This window comes from Danio aesculapii, chromosome 18 (genome assembly GCF_903798145.1).
Source record: "Danio aesculapii chromosome 18, fDanAes4.1, whole genome shotgun sequence".
Lineage (NCBI taxonomy): Eukaryota > Metazoa > Chordata > Actinopteri > Cypriniformes > Danionidae > Danio > Danio aesculapii.
Window position 1 is genome coordinate 6,139,980 of NC_079452.1, and position 24,481 is coordinate 6,164,460.

The window sequence follows — 24,481 nt, forward strand, 5'->3', positions numbered from 1 at the left end:
AAAGTTTAGTCGCTTGTAAATTGTGAGGATGTGAGTGGTCAACTATTATGCAAGCGATAATCTATAAAATAGGGGTCTTTAATTTGAGATAATGACGGTCCAACTATACATCATGTTAATTATTCAACACAGGCTCATTCTGAAAACGTAGCCTATACATTACTGGAGATCGCAAATTATGTAGCCAGAAGTACGTATGGCTGCATTCCGTTTTTAAAACAAACGCTACATTGCGGTATGACACCGTTCCTTCTCGATCTTACCAGCTGACCGCTTAGCTCCGTGTGGATAGCTTTGCTGCTGTTACCAGTTTGTCGAGTGGCTCACCATGTACATCGGCGGACTTGAGATGCAGAGGAGTTGACCACAACAACAGGGTTTGAGCTTGGCGAAGAACGGTTCAGGTAAAACAAATGCAAAAAAAAAAAAAGAAATAATCAATTAAATAACAGGGTGAGAATGTGGTAAAAATCAGTCGAGGGCTTTTTTTTCTTTCTTTTTAAAACTGTCAGTTGGGTTTATGGAAGTGGGTGGGCTGCTTTTGAAAACACTATTGGTTGGGTTTAGTGATGGAGGAGAGTGGGTCAGTTGGTCAGTCATTCAGTGAGTCATTCATACAGCCTCTGGTGGATTTACGCGAGAAGAGAAGGCGCGAATGGCACTCATGAGAGAAATTTGAGATCTGAAAAAGCATACACAGAGAATACTCTGGCGGATTTGCGGGAAAAAAAACATAGCTCCTATTTGGCACTCTCCTGAAATGAATATAGCAGTATGTTTTCAGAATGAGCCTGGGTTGTAATCGGGGCTTGACATTAACACCCACCAAGCTGCCAGATGTGGGTAGATTTTAGCTCTGGCAGGTTAGACAGTCACCTCCATTAGCCACTTTGGCTGTTTAAAAACTATTTTTAAGTTGTAGTTTTCTTAAAAGCAGGGTTCGACAATAAGGATGACCCAATATGCGTGCAAATGCGATCTTAGAATCGAGAAGCAGCACGACTGACAAAACTAATAGTGTTCGCACGAGCAAAAGAAAGCAGGTTGTTACGTCCCAGGACGTATTTGTTTCAGTTTTGTATTTCTTTCCTTTCTTTCTTTCTCTGCTCCACTCTAGTAGGAGATAATGACCGTCACCTGCTACCACTCATGAACTGCTCAGTGATTGGAGGACGAGAAAAGCAGTGGGCATTTAAGCAGCATGTGTCCACTAGTACAGGGTGTTTTTGTGTGTGTGTGGAGGATCTTTTGTAAGGCTTTATATTTTTGGTTTGATCCTTAAAGCATTACTTATTGATTAGGAGCTTTAATCTGTTGAAGTTCTGTGGATGCTGTTGACCATCTTATGTAGCTTTTGTCTCAGAAAATTCTTTTTGATTGTAATTTGTTTTTAATACTACTTTGTTATCCATTCTTTACTTTTGTTAATTTGGGATTTGGTTAGTAGAGAGGGAGTGCCATTTTTCCTTTTGTAACTGTTTTCTCCTGTTTATGTTAGTAAGGGAGTGAGTATTTTTGATGTATTTATTTTCTTTGATAGATTATCTAGTTCATGCCTTTCTCTCAGTTAGAGAACTTTTTGGCTTGAACCCCCTCTTGAAGTTCTATTAGCATTTTCTAGTTCTTTCAGTCTAGTTGTGAACTTGATGGACAGTCAAAACTGGAAAGGGGTAAGTGCCGAACTGAAAAAAAAAACTGCTTAAACCAGCCTAGGCTGGCTGGCTGGTTTTAGCTGGTTGACCAGCCTGGTTTTAGAGGGGTTTTGGCCATTTCCAGCCTGGTCTTAACTGGTCAACTAAAACCAGCTTGACCTGCCTAGCCAGGCTGGGAGCCCAGCCAAAACCAGCTATGTCTAGCTTAAACCAGGCTGGTCAGGTTGGTTTTAGCTGGATTTAGCTGGTCATTTTCCAGCCTGACCAGCTAAGACCAGGCTGGAAATGGCTGGAAACCAGCCTGGAAATGGCCAAAACCCCTCTAAAACCAGGCTGGTCAACCAGCTAAAACCAGCCAACCAGCCTAGGCTGGTTTAAGCTGGATTTTTCAGCGAGGTTTTCTTGTTTCTCTCTCTTGTTTGGCTGTTTTTGCTCTTTTTGATGTGGGAAGAAAACATGGAATTTGATTTGGTCTCGTTTACTTTATTTCCTACCGAGGAATTATATAACCATTGTTGTAGAGACTTAGTTTTAATAGCAGACTACTTTAACATTAACATGTCAAAAGAGGCAAGTAAGCAGGTAATCAAAGAGGAATTGTAAAGGGAGCTGGTGAAATCTGGAATTTTAGTTGCTCCAGAGAAGGGTGTTGTTGTGGATGAGTCTGAGTTGGTGGGTAAGACCGCTAACTCTAATTCTACTTTTGACATGGATTCCAGACTTTCTGGTTCTGATGCTTTATTGGCAATTAAGTTGAGAGAGTTAGATCTTCAGGTGAAGAAACAAGTGTGAGGCTCAACTAATTAAGCTTCGAGTGATAGAAGCTGAATGAGAGTGGGATAGTGAGCAGTATCGATATGAGCTTGAAGCTCTAAAGCTCCATAATAGGCCCACTCTATCACCGCGAGCTATACTCAATCACCACAGCCTAGACTCTCTGATTCAGCTGCAAATATGCCAGTGTGGTATTCTTTCCAGTCTCACAATGATAATTCCTCTGATTTACCTGTTGATCCTAATTTTTATGTCAGTAAATATATTTGACTCATACCACCATTTAGAGAAGCGGAAGTGGACTCCTATTTTTAAAGCATTTAAGCGCGTTGCTGCAAAGTTACGCTGGCTTAAGGATATGTGGGCTCTGCTTTTGCAGTGCAATTTGTTCGGTAAAGCAGAAGAGGTTTCTGCTACCTTACCCATTGAACACAGTCTCTTGACTATGACATAGTTAAGTCTGCTGTGCAAGAGCATATGAATTACTACCGGAAGCATATCACCAAAAATTTAGATCCCATGCAGAAACAGCCAGACAAACTTATGTTGAATTTGCATGAGAGAAAAACACACTATTTCAAAAGTGGTGTTGTTCTAGTAAGATTACTACACTTGAGCAGCTGCAAGAGCTATTTTTATTAGAAGACTTTAAAGCCTGTGCCCCTGAAAGTGTGGTTGTTCATTTAAATGAACAGAAAGTTTAAGCTCTCAGTGATGCAACTATTGTAGCTAATGAGTTTGTTTTAACCCATCGTAATGTGTTTACTACCACTAGACAGACACAAAGACTATCTCCAATTGTAGAGAGCTCAGAGGTACTACAGTCTGCTGGTCGTTCTTTTAAGTCAGAAGTTTTTGGTGGAACTAGATCTAAATCTAGCCCTAAACATGTTGGCGACAAGCGGGTTTGTTTCTTTTGTCTTGATCCAGGTCACTTAATCCCAGACTATGGGACACAGACTGTAAGGATCTTGAGGGACACTGGAGCCATGCAGTCTTTGATTTTGGAAGAGACATATTTTTCACCTGAATCATATACAGTGTTAATTCGTAGATGTGAGATGGGATGTGTTAATGTTCTTCTTCATAGGGTATATTTGGAGTCTAACCTAGTTACAGGACCAGTTACTGTGGGTGTGTTCCCGATTACCTGTAGATGGCGTCACTCCTATTCTGGGACACGAGTTTGCTGGTTGTAAGGTTTTTCCAAGACCTATTGTAACTCAGCAACCTTCTGATATTGAGGTACCTGACCTTTTCTACCCAATTATATGTCACATTTCCTGCCTGTGTTGTCACATTTGTCAATTGGCAGAAAACCCTAATCAAATTGTTCCTCCAGCTCCACTCATTCCGATACCAGTAATTGGGGAGCCATTTGAACGCTTAATCATTGATTTGTATTTGGCCTTTACCCAAATCAAAGTCTGGGCATCAGTATGTCTTGACTATTATGTGTGCGGCAACTCGATACCCAGGGGCAATTCCTTTACACACTCTTAAAGCTAAGACAGTGGTGCAGGAGCTTACGTTTTGCTCTATCTTTGGTTTGCCAAAAGTTATCCAGTCAGACCAAGGCACTAATTTTACATCTAAAGTGTTCTCACAGACATTAAGTGAGCTGGGTATAAAACATCAATTGGCCAGTGCTTACCACCCCCAACTCAAGGTGCATTGGAGCGATTCCATCAAACTCTTAAGTCCATGCTCCGGAAATTTTGCATGGAAACTGGTAAGGTAGAGGGGTAGAGGGGTTACCGTTGATTGTTTGCTGTGAGGGAGAGTGTCCAGGAATCACTGGGCTTTAGCTTTTGGTTTTTGGACATACTGTGAGAGGTCCCCTTAAACTACTTAATGAATAGTTGTTGACTCGGGGTCCCTTGTCAATGTCCATTCTTGATTATGTCAGTTATTTTTGTGAGCGGCTTCATAAAGCCTGGGATTTTGCAAAAGCTCATCTAGTGAACTGTCAGTCTAGAAAGGAAGACCAGTATGATCGTAAGAGTGTGCTGCGTGTGTTGCAACCTGGTGACACTGTGCTTGTCTTGCTCCCTGTACCTGGATCTGCCTAGCAGGCTAGGTTAACTGGTCCCTACACAATTGAGAAAAAAAACTCAGCGACACTAACTATCTTGTTTGTACTCCAGATCACAAAAGAAAGAATAGGGTATGTCATGTGAATATGTTGAAGGCATACGTTGCACGTAACGTGACCCAAGACAATTGTGTTGATAAACCAGTGTCCGTGTCCATTGTAGTTGTTCCACCACCATACTTCCCTGAGGAGGATGGGTTAGTGTTAAAAGATGCTCAGATTTTGTGTCCCCACTTGCAGAACTCCGTTGTTTTGGGAAATCTAACATCCCATCTCTCTCACTTGTCTGCAGGTCAGTCTGAAGCTGTAAGTACCTTAATGGGTAAATATCCAAAATTTTTTGCTGACATTCCATCACAAACTACAGTAATATGCCATGATATTGATATAGAGACAGCCAACCCATTAAGCAACATCCTTATCGGGTAAACCCAAACAAACGTGACATTATGAAAACTGAAACCAGTATTTACTTGATCGTGGCCTAGCAATACCTAGCCAAAGTCCGAGTTCACCATGTATACTGGTACCTAAATCTGACTCCACCTATAGATTTTGTACTGATAATCGGAAGATCAATGCGGTGACTAAACCAGATTCATTTCCACTTCCAAGAATGGAAGATTGTTTAGACAGTGTTATAAGTGCTCAGTATGTCACAAAGTTGTCGCAGTCAACTCCTCTCTGCATCTCAAGTCCACCGACGTAAGCCATCTATACAGAGGCAAGCGGTCAGCCTGTAAGCAAGAAAAGGAACAGCATCATACAGCCCCGTACTGTTTGTTCTTATTAGAATATTAGCAAAATGCTAGTTTCGAGTTAGGTTTAGGATTAACAGAATAAGTTGATGTGTACCTGCAATAGTTTGTTATTCAATTTTGGCAGTGAGTGAATGAATACTTTAATGACTAGTTTGTTAATTCATTCATTAATTTTCTTTTCGGCTTAGTCCCTTCATTAATTCATGGTCACCGCAGCGGAATGAACCGCCAACTTATCCAGCATATGTTTTATGCAGCGGATGCCCTTCCAGCTGCAACCCATCACTGGGAAATGGTTTGTTAATATTTAGTATATTTATTTATTGAATAAATATAACTTGCTTACAGTCAACAGAATGTCTATCAAGAGTTACCCTCTCATTTATTTGTAAAAAATGTGATGTTTTCCTTAAAAACTAGCTAATTTACCAGGATCAAAAATGTAATTACATTTTTAGCATGTTTCACACATCGATTTGCACACATTATTTAAAGGTCAAATTGCAAATACTTACACTAGTAAAAACAGTAATTTATAATCAATTATGAAAAAATGAGCTGAAGAAACCAACCTTAAACCCAATTAATATTACTTAGTAATTATTTGTTTAATTACACTTTAAAAGCTTCACCTTGAAATAAAGTGCAGCATTTTTTTTTTCTGTAGCTTTATTTTTAGTCTTTCTATGCTGATCTTGCTATGTTTTTTCGGCTGATTTTGATTATTTTTATGACAGCACATTTCCACATATACATACTGTACAATAATATGTGTTCATTAAGTAATTATATATGATTACTGGGTAATGACACCTCAGACTACATATTATGTACTTATTGAAAATAATTTCAATAACTAGATAATAATTTGGTACAAACCCTGAAGCAAATCACTAATCTAACCCTTGGATAAGTGCAGATTTTGCCTAGAAACCCACCTTTACAAATATAGCTTTAGTAAATCAGGTAAACTGTGTATGAGAAATCAGTCTAAAAGAGCATCAGTTGCCCTTGAATATTTGTTTACCCTCTCTAAATGGCAGGACCACCAGTTTCTCACATCCTGTACAAAACTCATCAAACCACTAGAATGACCTTTTCCTGTCAAAAACAGCGTGGCCTCTGGTTATCTTCAGCATGAGCCTTGGGCATACAATGCAGTGTCAGATTGGAGCTCATGATGTCCCACTGTCACCCCATCACCTACATTTTTAGCAACCTGTACCTGTACTGTTTAGATATTATAGTTAAATGTCATCATTGCAAAAAAAAAGTATATTAGATATGAATATCAGAGTCTTACAGATGGTAGTTTTATCCTTGGATACACCTGATTATAAAAGGATGTGGACAGTTGTTTTTGCAGTTCAGTTAAAGGAATAAAGGTATAATGCTATGTGATTTTCTAAGGTTTATGATGGTCAGTATATGGATATTTGCACCATTATTTAATGCCCTGAATTAATAAATGCCCTGAAGCATTATTCAGTACTGTCGGAGAAGGTACTGTTGGGAATTCTCTTCACTTCAATCTTTAAAGAGGTCATAAACTGCATTTTCTAATTGCTATTTCTTTATATACATTTATATTGTTTTCTGTGGTTCTCTAAGGTTTATTCATATTTGTACCAAGACCTTAACATGAAAAAAAAGACATTATTTAAAAAAAAAAATAGGCTATTTTATGTCCTGGTTTTTGACCCTCTATTTGAAACAAAGGGCTTTATTTTAATGATCTAAGGGTGCCAACACACCTAGACTTTTGTTTCGAACCTGGCACATTTCCCCAGTTAGCGCGGTTCATTTGACATATGTCAATCCAGCAATCGCGCTCTGATCCGCACCAAAACAATCGGTCCGAGATCGCCTGAATGCGGTGGTCTCGGCTCGATTGAAACGAACTCTGGATCGGATCGATTGTAGTGAGAAAGCAAAACGATCCAAGCCCGGCTATTTCACAGTGTATTATGGATATGTAATAGGCATATGACTATATGAAGAGGGAATTATGAGTAGGGCGGGAGGTCATTCCAACCGGTAAATGTGCGTTTCATGTCAAATACGAAGGTGAAAGCCTGCTAACTATTAACCGTTTAGAAAAATGGCCCAACAGCAGTCTTGGTTAATCAGGTATTTCTCTCTATAATGTAAAGCCTATAATGCAGAATTTTACCCAAGGGAAAGTCTTACCTCTGATGTATACTTGGTGACTATGTCTGTGGGTGTCACCATTCAAAATTAAAGTGCAGCTTTTCGCTTATAATGTCTTGTTGCTCATTTCCATAAATTAACATGAGGAGGCATGACAGCTGAGCGGGACCCTGCAAAATAAACCGTCAAACTCTGACCAATGTGAGGAGAGTTTACTCGCACATGACTTGTTTTAGCTCTTTTGATCAGTTTAGAAACTTAAAAGCACCCTAAGTGCAAAAGTCTAAACTTCATGGTGCAAAGCATTAAGGGTGTGTCTGAAACCACTTTTGCTATTTTAGTACGGAAAATTAGAGTCTAGATATGTGTATTGCACTACATCCTGTGTGTATTAAGCAAAGTCTACGTGTTTGGACAAGCATAGGTGCTAACCGCTCTGCACTGGACTTTAGAAAAACTTTAAGTTGGTCAATGGTGCTGTCTATTTCAGTTCCTCAAAATAGCAACGCGCCAACAGTGCCCCTTAACAGACCTCTTTTTTAGGTCAGCACCTTCATGAGTCTACAAAGTGGCGCAAATGGATTTTCTATTTAAATTACAGTTGCGCTGTTCTGATAATAGCATCAAATTGTGTAATACAGGTCATGCGCCTTATTACGCTGTGTGTATGATAGGGACCTAAGTGTTTTGTAATAAATGTTAATTTATACTTCTGCGTCAAGCGCACATGTATGGTCCTCTGCAGGCTTCACGGGGTCACATTGCCCTCGCCATGGCTGGCACTGATGCGCACCTCTAAAAAAATTTAACTACACATCGCAACAATGGGAATCGCAAGCTCTGTGATTGGTTGGCTAGTAGCACTGACGAGCGTGGGCATCGCTGAGAGCTGCGAGTCCCGTGAAGGAGCTCGAGATGAAAACTTTTGTTTTGTGTTTACCTTATGATAAAAGCTGTTGCACTTCCGCTGGTTCCCACCTCTGAATGAGTGAGTTTTAGCTACTTATAGCATTAAAAATAAAACACCCACAAAGAAACTTGACACAGAGGAACATAAAAACCTTCTGCCAGCTAGTGTTTTGGAAGTGTTATTGCAGAGCAACACAAACAGCATGCAGAAATATAAATGCACGACTATGCACAAGGAAGGCACCATGTTACACGCTGATTGCTCGACGCAGAGATACAAATCAGCCTTAAGTATGCCACCTTCAGAACATTAATGTGATTGTCTACTGCTGTGACTGGGAAGCAGTTTGCATGTTAATCCTCCTGTCGTGTTCACATCCTGTCCCTTATTTTAGTCTGTTTGAACTGCTCTTATATTATCACAAAAATCATTTTTCTCCACCAAATTTTTATTCAACATTCTTTAGCTGTGAACAATGCCTCAAAGTAGTGTTTAACATGAATTTACAGAATTAGACATAAAATAACTGCAATGAAAATAAAAATAGGCACTGAAAATATATTAGAAAATGAACAATAGATGACAGAAATCAAAATACTTTGTTTCATTACTAATAAACAGCTCGCTAAAATAACTATCACAGACCAAAGAAATTTAAATTTTAATCCATCTGAATGATTTATTAACCAGCAAACCACAAACAAAGTGCTATCCTTTCCTGTGTTCCGAGTGATCGAATTTTCAGTCCTTCAATTGCACTATATTAGTGTACAAATATAGGGAATAGGTGACATGGTGGTGCAGTAGGTAGTGCTGTCGCCTCACAGCAAGAAGGTCGCTGCTTTGAGCCTTGGTTGGGTCAGTTGGTGTTTCTGTGTGTAGTTTGCATGTTCTCCCTGCATTCGCGTGGGTTTCCTCCTGGTGCTCCGGTTTCCCCCACAAGTCCAAAGACATGCGGTACAGGTGAATTGGGTAAGCTAAATTGTCCGTAGTGTATGTGTGTGAATGAGTGTGTGTGGTTTTTTCCTAGAGATAGGTTGCAGCTGGAAGGGCATTCGCTGTGTTAAGCATATGCTGGATAAATTGGCGGTTGATTCCACTGTGGCAACCCCAGATTATTAAAGGGACTACGCTGAAAGGAAAATGAATGAATATAGGGAATAGGGACTGAGGGTATATACGGAGAGCATGGACACAGAACTAGCACTAGTTATACTTTGGTCATTTTTCATCAAGATAATAACAGTCTAATATAATAAAATAATTGTTGCTAAGCTAAGCTAAAAGTGCTCCTGCTAGACTCAGAGATTGGCCAATGGAGATTGAAATAAAGAAATAAAGAAAGAAAGGGAACAACATTCCTTCTCTGTGCTTCTTTCCAGAGAGAGAGAAGGAGAGAGAGAGAAATAAATAAATAAACAAAAATAATTAAATAAGCAAAGAAAGAAACACACACAGATGGATTCACATAGACACATGTTTAGGCTGTGTGAAGATATGATACACTGTTTTATCAGGATCCAACACTTTCATGCGATTCATAATGTATTGGTTTAGTAGATAATCCCTATGAATTGGTATTATCTCATTCATACAGTTTTGTACAATTTGCTTATCCCCAATGACGATTGGGTTTAGGGGTGGGGTTAGGTGCCACGGCTTCTTTTAAAAATCATACATTTTTGTATGACTGAACTCATATGAATTAGCTACTAAACTGACAAAGCGTAAAAAAGTTATGTTTCCTTGTGAGATCAGGCTGAAGGATCAGCATATAAGCATGTAAAAGAAATGTGTACCTGCAAAAGACATTGTTCAGTCTGGAGTGAGTGAGTGAGTGAGTGAGTGAGTGAGTGAGTGAGTTGGGGTAGTGTGTGGGGATGTTTTCTGTCTGATGAATGAACATAGCCTGGATACCCATTCAATTCCTATGGTGGTCACTTTTGACCGGGAACACCACAGGTTCAATGAAAGAGGTGATCATCACTTTTATATGTTCAAATGCATAGTGTGGAGGATATCATGAGGCCTTGAGGGAATAAAATGTAAAACACAATATTTATGAGTGATTTAAGTTGTAAATCAGTCAGATTTGACCCAGACACGACAGGAGGGTTAAAAATAAAAGATGGATTCTGCTGTGACAGTTTAAAGTTTTGGTAAGTTGGTTTCAATAAAATCTGTTTGGGACCAATTAACTATAAGCCAAATAAAATCGAGGGAAATTTCATTTCTCGGTTCACAATAGATTTCATTTGAACATTGTCAGTTTATTGAATACGGTGTAAATAATGTGCAATATGTGCATTAATGAATCTCTACTTTTTAATGGGCAGATTTTTTTTTTTTTTACTTTTCTTTGTTTGTGGTTTTTTTAATGCCCAGAAATAGCCACATCAAATTAACCAGATTGGTAACTTTTATTGTCACCATTTTTTTTTTATGGAATTCATGCACATTTTATTTCAGAATGAAAAGCTTTTTACTGTTTTTCTGCATGTAAACTATTTCTTTATTTTTGTTTTATTCATTATTATTCAATATAATAGTTTAAAGTCATTCCATGTTGGTTAAGTTAATATTGCAGTGAGCTTAATGGCCACATATGGTTGAATCACATTATTGTGGCTGTGAGTTCGTTATTTAATCCTTCTTTATCAGCAGATTGGAGGTAAGCCATCATTGTGAAGTTCAGATGAATAGGTGTTAAAAAAGCTCATCTCACATTCTCAGCTGAGTTATTTCTAGAGCAAGTGATAAAACTGCTGTTACTTTTTTTTAATGCTGCTGACGTTAGTGTTTTTTCTAATGAAGTTCATGAGACGATGAACATCTTCTATACTGAACTCTATGCACTCTTCATGCCATGTTCTGCATATTTTTTTCAATAAAAGTGCAAATACACAAACAAATCCATGAATAAATAAAGGAATCGGTCAGTCAGGGAGGTTGAAAAGGTAGAATGTCAGATGTGGTTAAAACAAGTCTTGTTTCTCTTGCCAGGACAATGTGGATCTGGGGGATTTGATGTTCTCTCTATGTTACCTGCCCACTGCTGGACGACTGACCATCACCATGATCAAAGCGCGAAATCTGAAAGCCATGGACATCACCGGAGCTTCAGGTATGATTTACAGTATGAAATTACAGATTTTATTTTTTTCTTGAAATATCTTTAGAGAATTTGCTAATTATTGTATCTATGATTGATTGTAAAAAGATCTTTTCAAAATCACCTTATTCCTAATCACCTTATTCTCAAATTACATTGATAGATAAGAAGAGCAGTTCTCATGTAAAGTTATGAACAGCTTCAGTCATAAGAATTTTTAGCTACACAGTATCATTGTTACAAAACAAATATTATATTATTTTATGATTATAAATTATTATGTATTATTAATTATTACTTTGTATAAATAACTTGACATTTCAAATGATGCTTAAAAATGAATATATCATTAAATCATTCCTTCGAAACATTCATTTTAAGTGCTTGCATTTTTCTTCATTAGCTTCAAAAAAATATGTCTGTAAGGTTGCAGCAGTTTAGATTATATAGATATATAAATTTGTTGACTTGAAAAAGGGAACTGTAAATAAATTAGTTATGGTTTCAGATGTACGTAAATTTTGATATAGTTGGTCATATTTTTTGATGATGATCCCCTAATAGACATTCTGACGTTCAATTCTTTTTAAAATTAGTACCTTTTCAACTTAGGCTGTGCTTGCACTGCAACAGTCAGACATAAGTGTTGTCAAACAATCTGCATGCACATGGACGCTCAGTAATTACTGTAAATGGTGTATAATGCATGTCATTAAGGCAACTCATAATTTCCTTTATTCCAACATTGTTATGTTAATAGTAGACAATAATCATATAGTTGCATTTAAATCCCATTTTTAAATGTTTGCATTTTTGAACCCGTTAATTAAGTGTCAAAATTATAAACCCTTTTCCGTTTTTAGTTGAAAACTATGGTAAGTAACTGCCCTATTCCAACACAGGCTCAGTGAAAATATGTGCTTCAGTTTTTGATGAAACTGCAAAAATGTACTTAAACATATGCTTGACTGCAGTTATTAGCAGTGTTCATTTTGACAGCAAATTTAGATTTAGGCCCAATCCCAATTGTATTTTTGTACCTCTACCTCTTCCCCTTCCCCTTGACCCTTGAAACAGAGTGTGAAGGGGAAGGGCTTCAAAATTTACCCCTTAGAAATTGGACACCACTACAGCACCTGCACATGTCATCATATGTCATCGTGATCTCTTGCTTCATATGAGATCGATGATCGCGACTGCTGTAGTTATTCCAGTTGCGTTTTTTTTTTTTTTATTTATCTTCAGGACATCACTGAAGGCAAAAATATTATGTTATCATGACGATATAATGTGGCAATAAGATTATACTGTACTGTGCATTTACACCCTGGTCATAGTCATCTACGTTAACACAAGAAAACAACATTAGCTTTATACCAGACACTGTAAAAAGCCCTTTCCCAGCCAGTAGATATTCGAGTGTCATCAAGTGACAGAATGTTGTGGGACTGCTATACAGGAGTTATTATTAGGGATTACAGATAGTGAAATTTAATGTTTTTTTTTTTTTATTATTTTAGCATTATGAATGTATTTAAACATATGTTTTTTGTTTCGTAATAATGACAAAAATACTAATTTTTGCATCTCCTGACTTCAGGGTGCAACTATGCTGCTGTTGTGGCATTTGTATTCTGGGAAATTTTCTTACCCCTTGGTTTCGAGTGTGGTCCTGAAAAATCTCTCTTTCGAGGGGTATCTTGCCCTTCCCCATAGCCCTACGCCTTCAAACTAAAGAGAATTGGGACAAGGGGAAAGGCTAAGCAGTAGAATTGGGATTGGGTGGGCCTTAGTCTTAGTCAATTGGCTAAAATGTCATTTTAGGTTTAGTCATACTTTAGTTTTCTAAAATATTTTAGTTTTAGTCTAGTTTTTGTCAACTAAATTTCAGAAGATTTTAGTCGACTAAATCTACTCAAGATTTAGTTGACTAAAATATATTTTGTTTAATTTAAGTGTACTTTAATTAAAATACTGTATACATATATTTATACAAAATATTCAACTTAAAATTAAATAAAACTCTCATTAAAATATGGAATATAGCTTATCCATTAAAGACCAAAAAATAGATATGCATTGTTTACTTATAAATAATATGTCGAATTATGTGTCAGCAATCAATCCACATGTTAGAAAAGTAGCCATCTGAAAATGCAGGATTGTGCAATTATTTAGCAAAAGCCTTCATTTTAACAGTCTAGTCTTTTTTACTAGTCTTTTTAAACTTAGTTAAGCTAACCAGTCTGTTGAACAGTTTCAAGCCATTAAATCTTGAAAGGGCTTAAAATAGTTCAAGTTCACTTTGCAATGTCAGTGTATAGCAAGCTTTACTGATGTAGTTGGTGTCTCAGTACATGGTGCTCATCTGTAGCGCTGATTAAATAAGTAGAGTAATAACATATGACAAGTGATAATGTGTTATCTTGTCAAAAGTGCACTCAGTCACATGGCTCTGCTAGCTCACAGAATTCTGAAGCGAAGATGTACATAAAAAATTGCACTTTAAAGTAGTTTTGTTACCTTGTATGTTGTATGCGATTATAGAAGTACAGTATTATTACATCCTTACTGACGTAAGAAATAATTACATCGCTGAATGACATCCTGAATAAAGCAGTTTTGTGGTACAGGTAGATTGTAAATGGCTGTTGTCATGACGATCGCGGCAGACGCAGACAGCACGTGAACCTAGCACGAGTTAGCTAAACTGTAGCCACAGGTAAAATGAAACACGCGAGACAAAAAATCCTCACGAAAATGAATGTAATAATCACATGAATTTAAGACTGACCGATTTAATAACTTTTAATGTACAATCTAATGTAGTCAGTTATCTAGGTCAGCGAGAGCCTTTACCATTTCAGTTAAGCTAAAGCACACACTAAATAAAAAAGGTAGAGTTTACCTTTGCTGAATTTCGGCATGATTCCCTGGCATGCTGATGTGACGCTTTAGATTTGTTGTTTTTAATAAACTATTTCCTCCTCATACAGTTTACGGTCTTTTTGTCTTGACATCAAACGTACATCTTTTTTTAAATTTTATTATTATAGTTGTCGTCATCATCACTTAATTTTTATTTAGTTTTTGTGGGTAGAAGCTTGTTTGTCATAAAAATTATGACAAAAATTTTTCGTCAACGAAATTAACACAGGTTATTAGATAAAATTAATACTATGGGGCAGTATAACGCATATTTTTGAAAAATAAAGGATTTTTTTTGTAACGATTGGGCAACAACATATTAGATTATTCAGGCAAGGTTGGTACGGGAACAAATGAAAGTATCAGGGAAATCCAAAAATGGTAATTGTAGTCGAGGTAGGTGGCAAAATATAAATAAACAATGAAAAAAACACGACTATACTAGACAGGAAACGGATGTGGTTGTGTGATGTATATAAAGTCCAAGGAATCAGACATGATAAGCTTCAGCTGTGAGTGTGTAATCAAGAGGTAACCTGGAGCTGGTGTGTGACTGCGGCGCATGATGGTATATGTAGTTTGTTAGAATTACACTCGTTAGAGTGTTCTCCAGCAAGCCACAAAGACTACATCACTAGTGATCATAACAATTTTCATGCAGTTCTTTGCACAACACCAAATAAATAACACACAGTAACTTAATGGTGAATATGATTTATAATAAAATAAGTTTAGTTCAGGCGGTTCATTCCGCAGTGGCGAACGCTGATGAATAAAGGGACTAAGCCAAAAAGTAAATGATTTAATAGGTTTGGTTCATCTTTCTATCTCCATAGGGACAACTTTTCTGCCATGGTCAGTTTGCTTGTAGTTTACTTTGTACGTTATTGTACTTGTGATTCAGAGCACTCAGGGTTACGTTTCCACAAAAGAGATTAAAGTGATGTAAAATAAATGTAACACTATATAGTTGCAGTGCACTTCTTTCTTACATTTTGCTTTTGCAAACACTGGTTGTTGTAGACAATCAATACAGATAGACAATCTGTACAACTAGCCCCCCCTTCTCGTGGACATGTACAAGAAGGATGTGTGTTTTAAACATACAAACATATACAAACAAAGAATAAAGTATGCTAAGTAATATATTTCAGATTTGCGAAAATGCAGACAGCGCACTCATGTGGATTTGTTATCTAAAATCTTCGCACAAAGTACCCGAAGCAACATTTTTTTGTTGGGTGGGGGGCATATTTCTAATTAGCCTGGGCTGCAATATTCCACTTATCTTAACCCCTCTATCAATACTGTAATAAGAGTTCATTGACATGTAGTTAAATCAGTGAATTATGGTCAAGAAAATGAGAGACAGTCCAATTATTAGGAAAACAATGTTTTTTTTTAATAAGAGAACATTCAATATTTTTTAAATTTCTTCTTTTTCTAGATCCTTATGTGAAGGTTTCTCTCATGTGTGATGGACGGAGACTGAAGAAAAGGAAAACCTCCACCAAGAGGAACACATTAAACCCTGTGTACAATGAGGCCATAGTGTTTGATGTCCCTCCAGAGAACATTGACCAAATCAGCCTTCTCGTAGCTGTTATGGATTATGACCGGTGAGAGGCTTAGAAATGTCTGTTGAATTATGATTATGTATTCTTTATGACCAACCGAGTAACATGGTGTGGGAATATCAATTGGAGTTAAAGATGATTATTTAGTTTAATTTTAAGCAACATCCGTTTTTAAAACAAATTAAGCTCTATGATATCAGCAGAAGTTAGGATTGATTCTCCCCTCAGGGAAGTCTTAAGGATAAGTTGTCAGATAAATAGAGATTACAAATATGTAGAACTAATAACACCAGTATTCCATTTTTTTAATAATGTGTTGCTAATTTATTGCAAACATTCACTATCCACGGAGGTTGAGTCTCAAGCTCAAGCTCTCTTACTTGAACTGGAAGTTTGACTTGTTGAAGTCATCCTAATTTACAAGAAAAGAGGAAAAAAGAATGGGGGTTGCATGTATTATTAATAATAATAACAATAATAATAATAACAATAATGAGAGGAATCAAACTTGGGTCCATTGTGGTAAAGAAAGAGCTGCCCTGAAAGGCAACTTTCAATTTACCAGTCAATCTATGTTCCTACTCTCACCAGGACAACATCATCTGCTAATAGCAGAAATAAAGTCCTGTGGTCCTCAAACCCCCTCCGGCCCTAAGTTACACCAAGAAATTCCCTTAATAAAATTTATAATAAAAACCGGTTGCAAAGGGTGGTCCTGCCAAAATCCAACGTGCACTGACTGTCTGACTTATTTCCACAAATAAGAATGAAATTCCTGCTCTGTTCATACAGCCCTTAACCCCAGCCCTTAATTGCCTCCAACCCCATACTGCTAGAGCACCTCCCACAGAATGTTGCAGGGGAGTTGAATACCTTCTCCAAGTCCAGAAAAAACATGTAGACTGGTTGGGCATACTCCCATGAACCCTCTAGCACCTTAGTGAGGGTATAGTACTGGTCCAGCGAACCACACCCTGGACAAAATCTGCATTATGCAATCTGCATCTGAGGTTCAACCATCAGCCAGAGCCTCATCTCCAGTATTCAGGCATAGACTTTTCCAAGGAGGTTGAGGAGTGTGTTCACCCTGTAGTAAGAGCTGTTTGGAGGTCAGGGACTGTACATCTAGACTAGGCAACTGGGGTAGTGGTTCCCAGGTCCACCACCCCAGTTGCCTAGTCCAGATGTACAATCCCTGACCTCCATGCGATATTGTAGAGGCATGTCAATCAAGACTCACAACATCTAGAGACTTGAGGAACACAGGGTGTATCTCATCAACCCCCACTGCTTTGCCTGCAACCAACATCAGTGACTTCAGCTTGGGTGATGGGTGAGTCCACCCCTGCATCCCCAGTCTCTGCTTCCTAAATGGAAGGTGGGATATGTCAGCGGCAATAAAGAGATTCTTAAAGTATTCCTTCCACCATCTGACAACACCCCGAGTCGAGGTCAACTGTAAACACTTCCACTGTAAATAGTGTCAGTGGAGAACTGCTTCCCCTCCAGAGGTTCCTGGACAGTTAATAATAATAAATTAGTAAATAAATAAATAAAAAAATAAAAATAAAAAATAAAAAATAAACTTCATTTTATAAAGTGCATTTAAAAGCAGCTTCTCAAAACGCTGAACACTATGCAGACAATACAACGTAATACAATAAAACAATACAAAACAAACACGCAAAAGCAAGTAAAAAAATTAATAATAGAAAACTTCTTCAATTAAACATTTAAGAGGCAGAGAAGCCAGAGAACAGGATTATGGGAAGAAAAAGCCCTATCACCCATAAAATTCAGTTGGAGAAACACAATCTACAATTAGATGTTGATAAATTTTATTTATATATTTTTTTTAAATATGGAAGAGCTATGACATTTAATGCTTTAAAAGTATTGAAGAAAAAAGGCAAATAGATTGGTCAAGTGTTGACCATTATCAGTGCCAAACAAACATTGCTGTTGTCTTTTTGCTGATTGAGAGTGTGTAAAATTCAGTTATTTCATTCTTTTGGCATTTTTTGGATTGCACCACCTATTGGACCATTTAGAAGACACAATGATATATATTAAGATATAATGATATGTATTTTTTATTTTTTTTTAATAAATTAATTTTTTTTTTTTGTTTGTTTTTTGTAATGCTTTTGTAAAGTGTCATAATTTAAAAATAAAAACCTTACCAGGAGACAATGCAAGGATTCTAATAGTGGATAAATGTGGCTGCCAATCCTTGTCCTGGTTAAATTGCTTGAAGGACGCATTTTGTACATATTGTTGCTTTTTAAGTGTAGATTTAAAAACATATGCTAAAAGAGCAATCAGTAGTCTGTGAGATGACAAAGCAATTTATTAATTTCTCTAATATTTCACTGCACAATCTTGCAATATTTCAGAGGTGGAAAAAATGTTTTACAGTACTTCAGAGAAAAGAATCATAAGACATCAACCACAATCCAAGGTTACTTACTTTTATCTGGATTTCCAAAACAGGGTCATTAAGAGTCCAGTACAGAGGACCAGCTTTAAGAACTTGATAACGAGAACCAATGAGCATAACTTAAAAGTTCGAACACAATAAATTTTTAATCATATATGTTTTATATAAAAATATACAAAATTTTATCCTAATTCTTACTTAGTAGGGATCATACTGTATATTACAAAAAATGTATTAAACAAAATCACACAAAACTTGCTTGTCCAGACTCTACAATATTTTCCTAACAAAGTATTGATCATGTTAATCATGTCATACCCTGATAACCAAATTTTAACTTTTGAAATAATAATTTTATTAAATATGTTGGTTTAGAATAATGCATTTAGTTTTATCAACGTAAAGTGTTCTGTTTTGTGGTTACTTTTTCAATCTTGCTTAATTACTATATGATTTGCAATCATAATATTATTGACATTGCTATTCGTATCATTTTAAATGGTTTGATACTGATGCTGTATTTTAATGAATATTCAACATATCACATGTGCATAAATATCAACATACGAGTGTTTTGCTGTTTCTTTTCACAGTGTAGGTCATAATGAGGTTATTGGCGTGTGCCGAGTAGGTAATGATGCAGAGGGTTTGGGCAGAGAACACTGGAATGAAATGCTGACCTACCCACGCAAACCCATTGCACACTGGCACCCTCTCGTCGAGGTAAGAATACACAGGCTTTCTCTTTTAAAAGCTCAGGTAGCTCAAATTTAGCACTTGGTCATGCAGCAGACCTCATGCATCATGCTTGTTCCAAATATAGTATTTCTAACTTTGGACTTATTTTCTCATTTGAAGAGCTTAAAGTACTGTATACTCTTCATATGATAAAAGCCTGAGAGAGCCATTTCTTCAATTGGGACTGAATTGTCCTAAATAAATAAGTCAATTAAAAAAATGTGAATATGGTATTTAATTATGTTTTATTATATATTGTTACATTAAGCATCTTAATGGCTCAATTGCATTGTTTAGATCTACAATTAAGACACCACTGTTCATTAAAAGCTAAAGACTATTTAAATCATTCGGATTTAATCCACAGCTTCAGTGCTTCAGTTGTGATTGTACTTTCATGTGAAATGGGTAACTAAATATGTATTCATATGAAGGTATAAAGATTGAAGGTCTTGCCAACTATAGTTGGCACCAAACAAAACCAATTTGAATTAAACCTTTTGTGTCCTTTTCATGACACACAACAGTTTTCATAATCTCAGGTAATTGCAGTATGAACATTTTAGTTTGTTGGTCAAACTCATGTTGATTTTATAAATGGTCAATGAATTGATTGTCTGAGGGTTTGAAATGTGCACACACAGAGAGCTGGGAGCCATTATTTCAGCAAAGAAATTAAAATTTCCAGAAAACAGAAGAATACTGATGACCTTTAGTTGGGCAAGACTTCTAATTACTGCAGGGAATCTGCCTCTCATGAAAAATGAAGTGTAACAATTTATTAACTTGCATGCATATATATATATATATATATATATATATATATATATATATATATATATATATATATATATATATATATATATATATATATATGAAGAGTTCAGATGCAAAAACCTCTAAATCCATCAGACATCTTTTCTTGTAAATGAGCATTTTCTACTAGGCTCCTCTGATTAGGTTCAGAAGTTTCATTTGATATGTAATGAAAAGGTTATAAGCTAGTAAATAAAATACCTTTTTTTTTTTTTTTTTTTTTAAATGTCACTTTAGACAATTATTTGTTTTTTAACAAGGTACATTTTATTTTGAGTCAAACCAGCTAAATCCATCAATGCTTTTTATGCAAAACCCTCTAAATCCACCAATTGGAACAAGACAGTGTAATTAATTGAAAATGAAAATGCCATTAGAAATTATTTTACCAAACATAAAACACATTACACAAACCACCTGAAATTTAAAATATATCAATCTGTCAAGTAAGTGGCGGTTCATTCCTCTGTGATAAACCAGGGAAAATCAGAAGGAAAATGAATGAATGCAATCTGTAAAGTAAGTGCATTATTCAATAACATTAAAATGAACTTTACTTAAATCTTAACAATCTGTTGTCATTTCTGATAGTTATGTCATGATAGTCCTCTGTTTTTCGTGAAATGGAGTTGCCGTTTTTTGTATAGTAAATCGGACTCATTCAAAGTAGTATTGCTGCGCAAAATCACGTTATGAATGCATGTTACACTTCCAACTGCACTTCATCAAACTCTGTCTTTTAAAATCGAAAGCGGAATATGTGTGCCCGTATCAACGCACTGTTACGTTGAAAACATATGATTCGATTCGCGCTTCTGATTGGTTCTCGGGATATATCAGCTTTTGCTGTCAAAGGCAGGTGGCGTTTAATGACTTTTGCCAACAAACTGTTATTTCTGAATGTGCTGAAGCTGCGATTTAGATGATTTGAAGCAAATCTATTTTTTGGTGTACTACGTGACTAAAGCATTCACTCAATGCCATTATCTCATTTTTGGTGGAAGTGCCATTTAGCGGCTTTTGCATCCGAACTCTATATATATATATATATATATATATATATATATATATATATATATATATATATATATATATGTGAATTAAACAAGACAAAAAGCTAATTCAAACTCATTGTTAAACTAATACTGTTCAGTATTATATAGACTTTTTTCATTTAGTACTTCACCTGGGTGGTATTGTTCTAATCCTAGCTTTTATTTGGGTCAGGTATGTTTTTGGGTAAAGGTATGTTTCACACTTGTAAATCAGAAGCAGTCCAGCACTGATTACTGTCTGAGGTTATGAAAACTGGAGTAGGATTAGTACTGATTTGTATTATCCCCACACTGCAGTGTCAAACATAAAAATGTGAAATGTTACCTTGTTAGAATATTATGGTTGTATTTTTAGCAAAAGACAATAGCATGCTTCGTATTAGCATTCTTTGAGCACAAAAACAGTAATTTTTAGCATTTGAGAGGGGCAAAATGTTAATTGGAAACAAATTATATTTTCAAAAGCATTGGCATATCTGTCTTTAAATCTGTCTTAAATGACATCTCAGTCTTAATCAGTAGGATTTAATACAACCCAGGCTCATATGATATTGTGCCCAGGGCTACATTCGTAAACTCCATCAGAAGTGCTCTGTATATTTCGGTGTATCTCAATATCCTTCTTGCGCACAGTGGGGAGAAGCAGGCCAACTTGTTGTGCATAATATAACTGCTTCCTATTGACTGACCCACCCACCTATCCACCCTTTCTCTAAACTCAACTGATTGTGTTTTCAATAGAAAACTAGAGACGAGCCATTGTGGCTGTGTACTTTTACCATGATTTCACACATTGCAAAATTTCACAGCAGTACTACAAAAAAAAGAACAGAAGTTGTTGGTGGCATCTTATTGCCCCATGGTGTTTCTTTTTTAGACAAAATGCAGCCACAGACACATATTTCATAGTTTCCGAAAATGTAGCCCAGGGCACATATCCCAAATGAGCCTGTGTTGGTTCGATATGAAGGTGGTTCACCCTTTGCACATCTTCAACATCTTTCTACAATGTTTAAGAGTGGGATTATTAATTATTATTATTTTTTCAACATTCTTCTGAAATGTATCTGTGAGGTCATGCACTGCAGTAATTCATCTCAAATATCTTCTGTTGGGTTGAGATCAGGACTCTGTGCAGGCCAGTCAATTCTATTCACACATCAAACTCACTTATCTATGTCTTTATGGATCTTTCGTTGTGCACTGGTGAGCATGTATCAGTAAGGGGTCATCCTCGAACTGTTCCCACAATGTTTGGAGCATGGAATTGTCCAGAATATCTTGTGCACTGTGATTGTATGTGGCCTACCACTTCATGGCTGAGCTGATGTTCCCAGTTGTTTCCACTTTATTTTATTACTACTAACAATTTACTCTAGAAATTTTACTAGTGAGGAAAGCTCACAAATGGACTTAACTGCACCCAATAGCAGCAACTAGGTACCTATAATTCACTAAAGTCCCTAAGAATGATCCATTCTTTCACAAATATTTGTGAAAGCAGTCAGCAAGCCTAGATGATTGTAAACACATCATGTGTTCCAAAATTTTGGCAATACATTGTATCAACCAAAATGAACAAAATACTATAATAGTAAAGACTTTTATTCTATAATAGTAATTGACCTTATTCTTCAATGAGGAAGTGCGCTTGTTTTTGCGATTGTTTTAGAACTTCTGATACAGTTGCCTATGGGAGAAATGACTAGGGATAATAAATGGCAAATAACGATAAAACTACTTTTCTACAAACAAGGGTGTTCATGACAATACAGATGAAGCAGAATAATATATGAAAATATCTAAAAATGAATGGAATTGAATGAGACCGAAAGTCTCAAGCTAAAAAGATTCCAATAGTTCATACACGAAGAATAAGGTGAATATACTTGAAGTGAAATTAACAATTTATAGTTAATAAAGCAAATTCACTTGTGAACTAAAAATGATAGGAATGATGACTGACTGTTAACGACAAAAGGGGTTAATTTAATAATTAATTAAATTATTAAATTATTTATTTATTTATTTATTCATTAATAAGAAACCCTTTTTGTCGTTAACAGCCAGTCAACATGCACTGTATGTATCTACAGTATGTATTAATTAATTAATACATAGGTACATAGAGTGAATCCAGAAATTATTCATGGTGCTTCTTTTTCCTAAATTTTTTATGTTACAGCCTTATTCCAAAATTGATTAAATTAATTTATTTCCTCAAAATTCTACACACAATACCCCATAATGACAATGCGAAAAAATTTATTAAAAATAAAAAACCTGAAAAACCACATGTACGTAAGTATTCACAGCCTTTGTTTAGTCTTTTTGAATATGATGCCACAAGCTTGGCACACCTGTCTTTGGAAATGTTTGCCCATTCCTCTTTGCAGTACCTCTCAAGCTCTATCAGGTTGGATGGGAAGTGACAGTGTACAGCCATTTTCCGATCTCTTGATTCACAAAAAAAACTTGATTCACATTTTAGCCAGAATCATGCAGCCCTAGTATTAGCCTTGTGATGAGCGGTGCCTGGTTTTCTCCAAACGTAATGCCTGGCATTCACTCCAGAGAGTTCAATTTTAGTCTCATTAGACCAGAGAATTTTGTTTCTTTTGGTCTGGAAGTCCTTCAGATGCCATTTGGCAAATTCCAGGTGGGGAGCGACTTCTGTCTGGACACTCTACCATACAGGCCTGATTAGTGGATTTCTGCACAGATGGTTGTCCTTCTGTTAGGTTCTCCTCTCTCCACAGAAGAACGCTGGACCTCAGTCACTCATCAGGTTATTGATAACCTCCCTGACTAAGGTCCTTCTCCCCGATCACTCAGCTTATATGGCCGGCCAGCTCTAGGAAGAGTCCTGGTGGTTCCAAACATCTTCCACTTACGGATGATGGAGGTCACTGTGCACCGACATTTTTCTGTAACCTACCCCAGACTTGTGCCTTGAGACAACCCTGTCTCTGAGGTCTACAGACAATTCCTTTGTCTTCATGCTTTGTTTTTGCTTTGACATTTACTGTCAACCCTGGGACCTTATATAGGCAGGTGTATGCTTTTTTCAAATAATTTCCAATCAACTGAATTTACCACAGGTAAACTCCAATTAAGCTGCTGAAACATCTCAAGAATAATCAGTGGAAACAGAATGTACCTGAGCTCAATTTAGAGCTTCACGGCAAAGGCTGTGAATTTTTTTATTTTTTAATATTTTTTATTTTTAATAAATTTGCAACAACTTAAAAAAAAAATCTTCACATTGTCATTATCGGGTATTGTGTGTAGAATTTTCAGGAAATAAATTAATTTAATCCATTTTAAAAAGCTGTAACATAAAAAATGTGAAAAAAGTTACATACACACAGTACACACACACACACATACGTACGTACGTACGTACATACATACATACATACATACATACATACATACATACATACATACATACATACCACAATTACTGTAC

At 36.4% G+C, this 24,481-nt stretch overlaps 1 protein-coding gene across 1 annotated transcript in view; it reads left to right on the forward strand.

Annotated features, from left to right (window-relative positions):
* syt9a (synaptotagmin IXa) overlaps positions 1 to 24,481 on the forward strand; it is a 77,839-nt gene that overhangs the window by 49,351 nt on the left and 4,007 nt on the right. Inside the window, exons 4-6 of the mRNA XM_056479046.1 lie at positions 11,347 to 11,467; positions 15,831 to 16,002; positions 18,994 to 19,123. Of these exons, the coding sequence (XP_056335021.1) occupies positions 11,347 to 11,467; positions 15,831 to 16,002; positions 18,994 to 19,123 (423 nt within the window). The remainder of the gene's footprint in view (positions 1 to 11,346; positions 11,468 to 15,830; positions 16,003 to 18,993; positions 19,124 to 24,481) is intronic.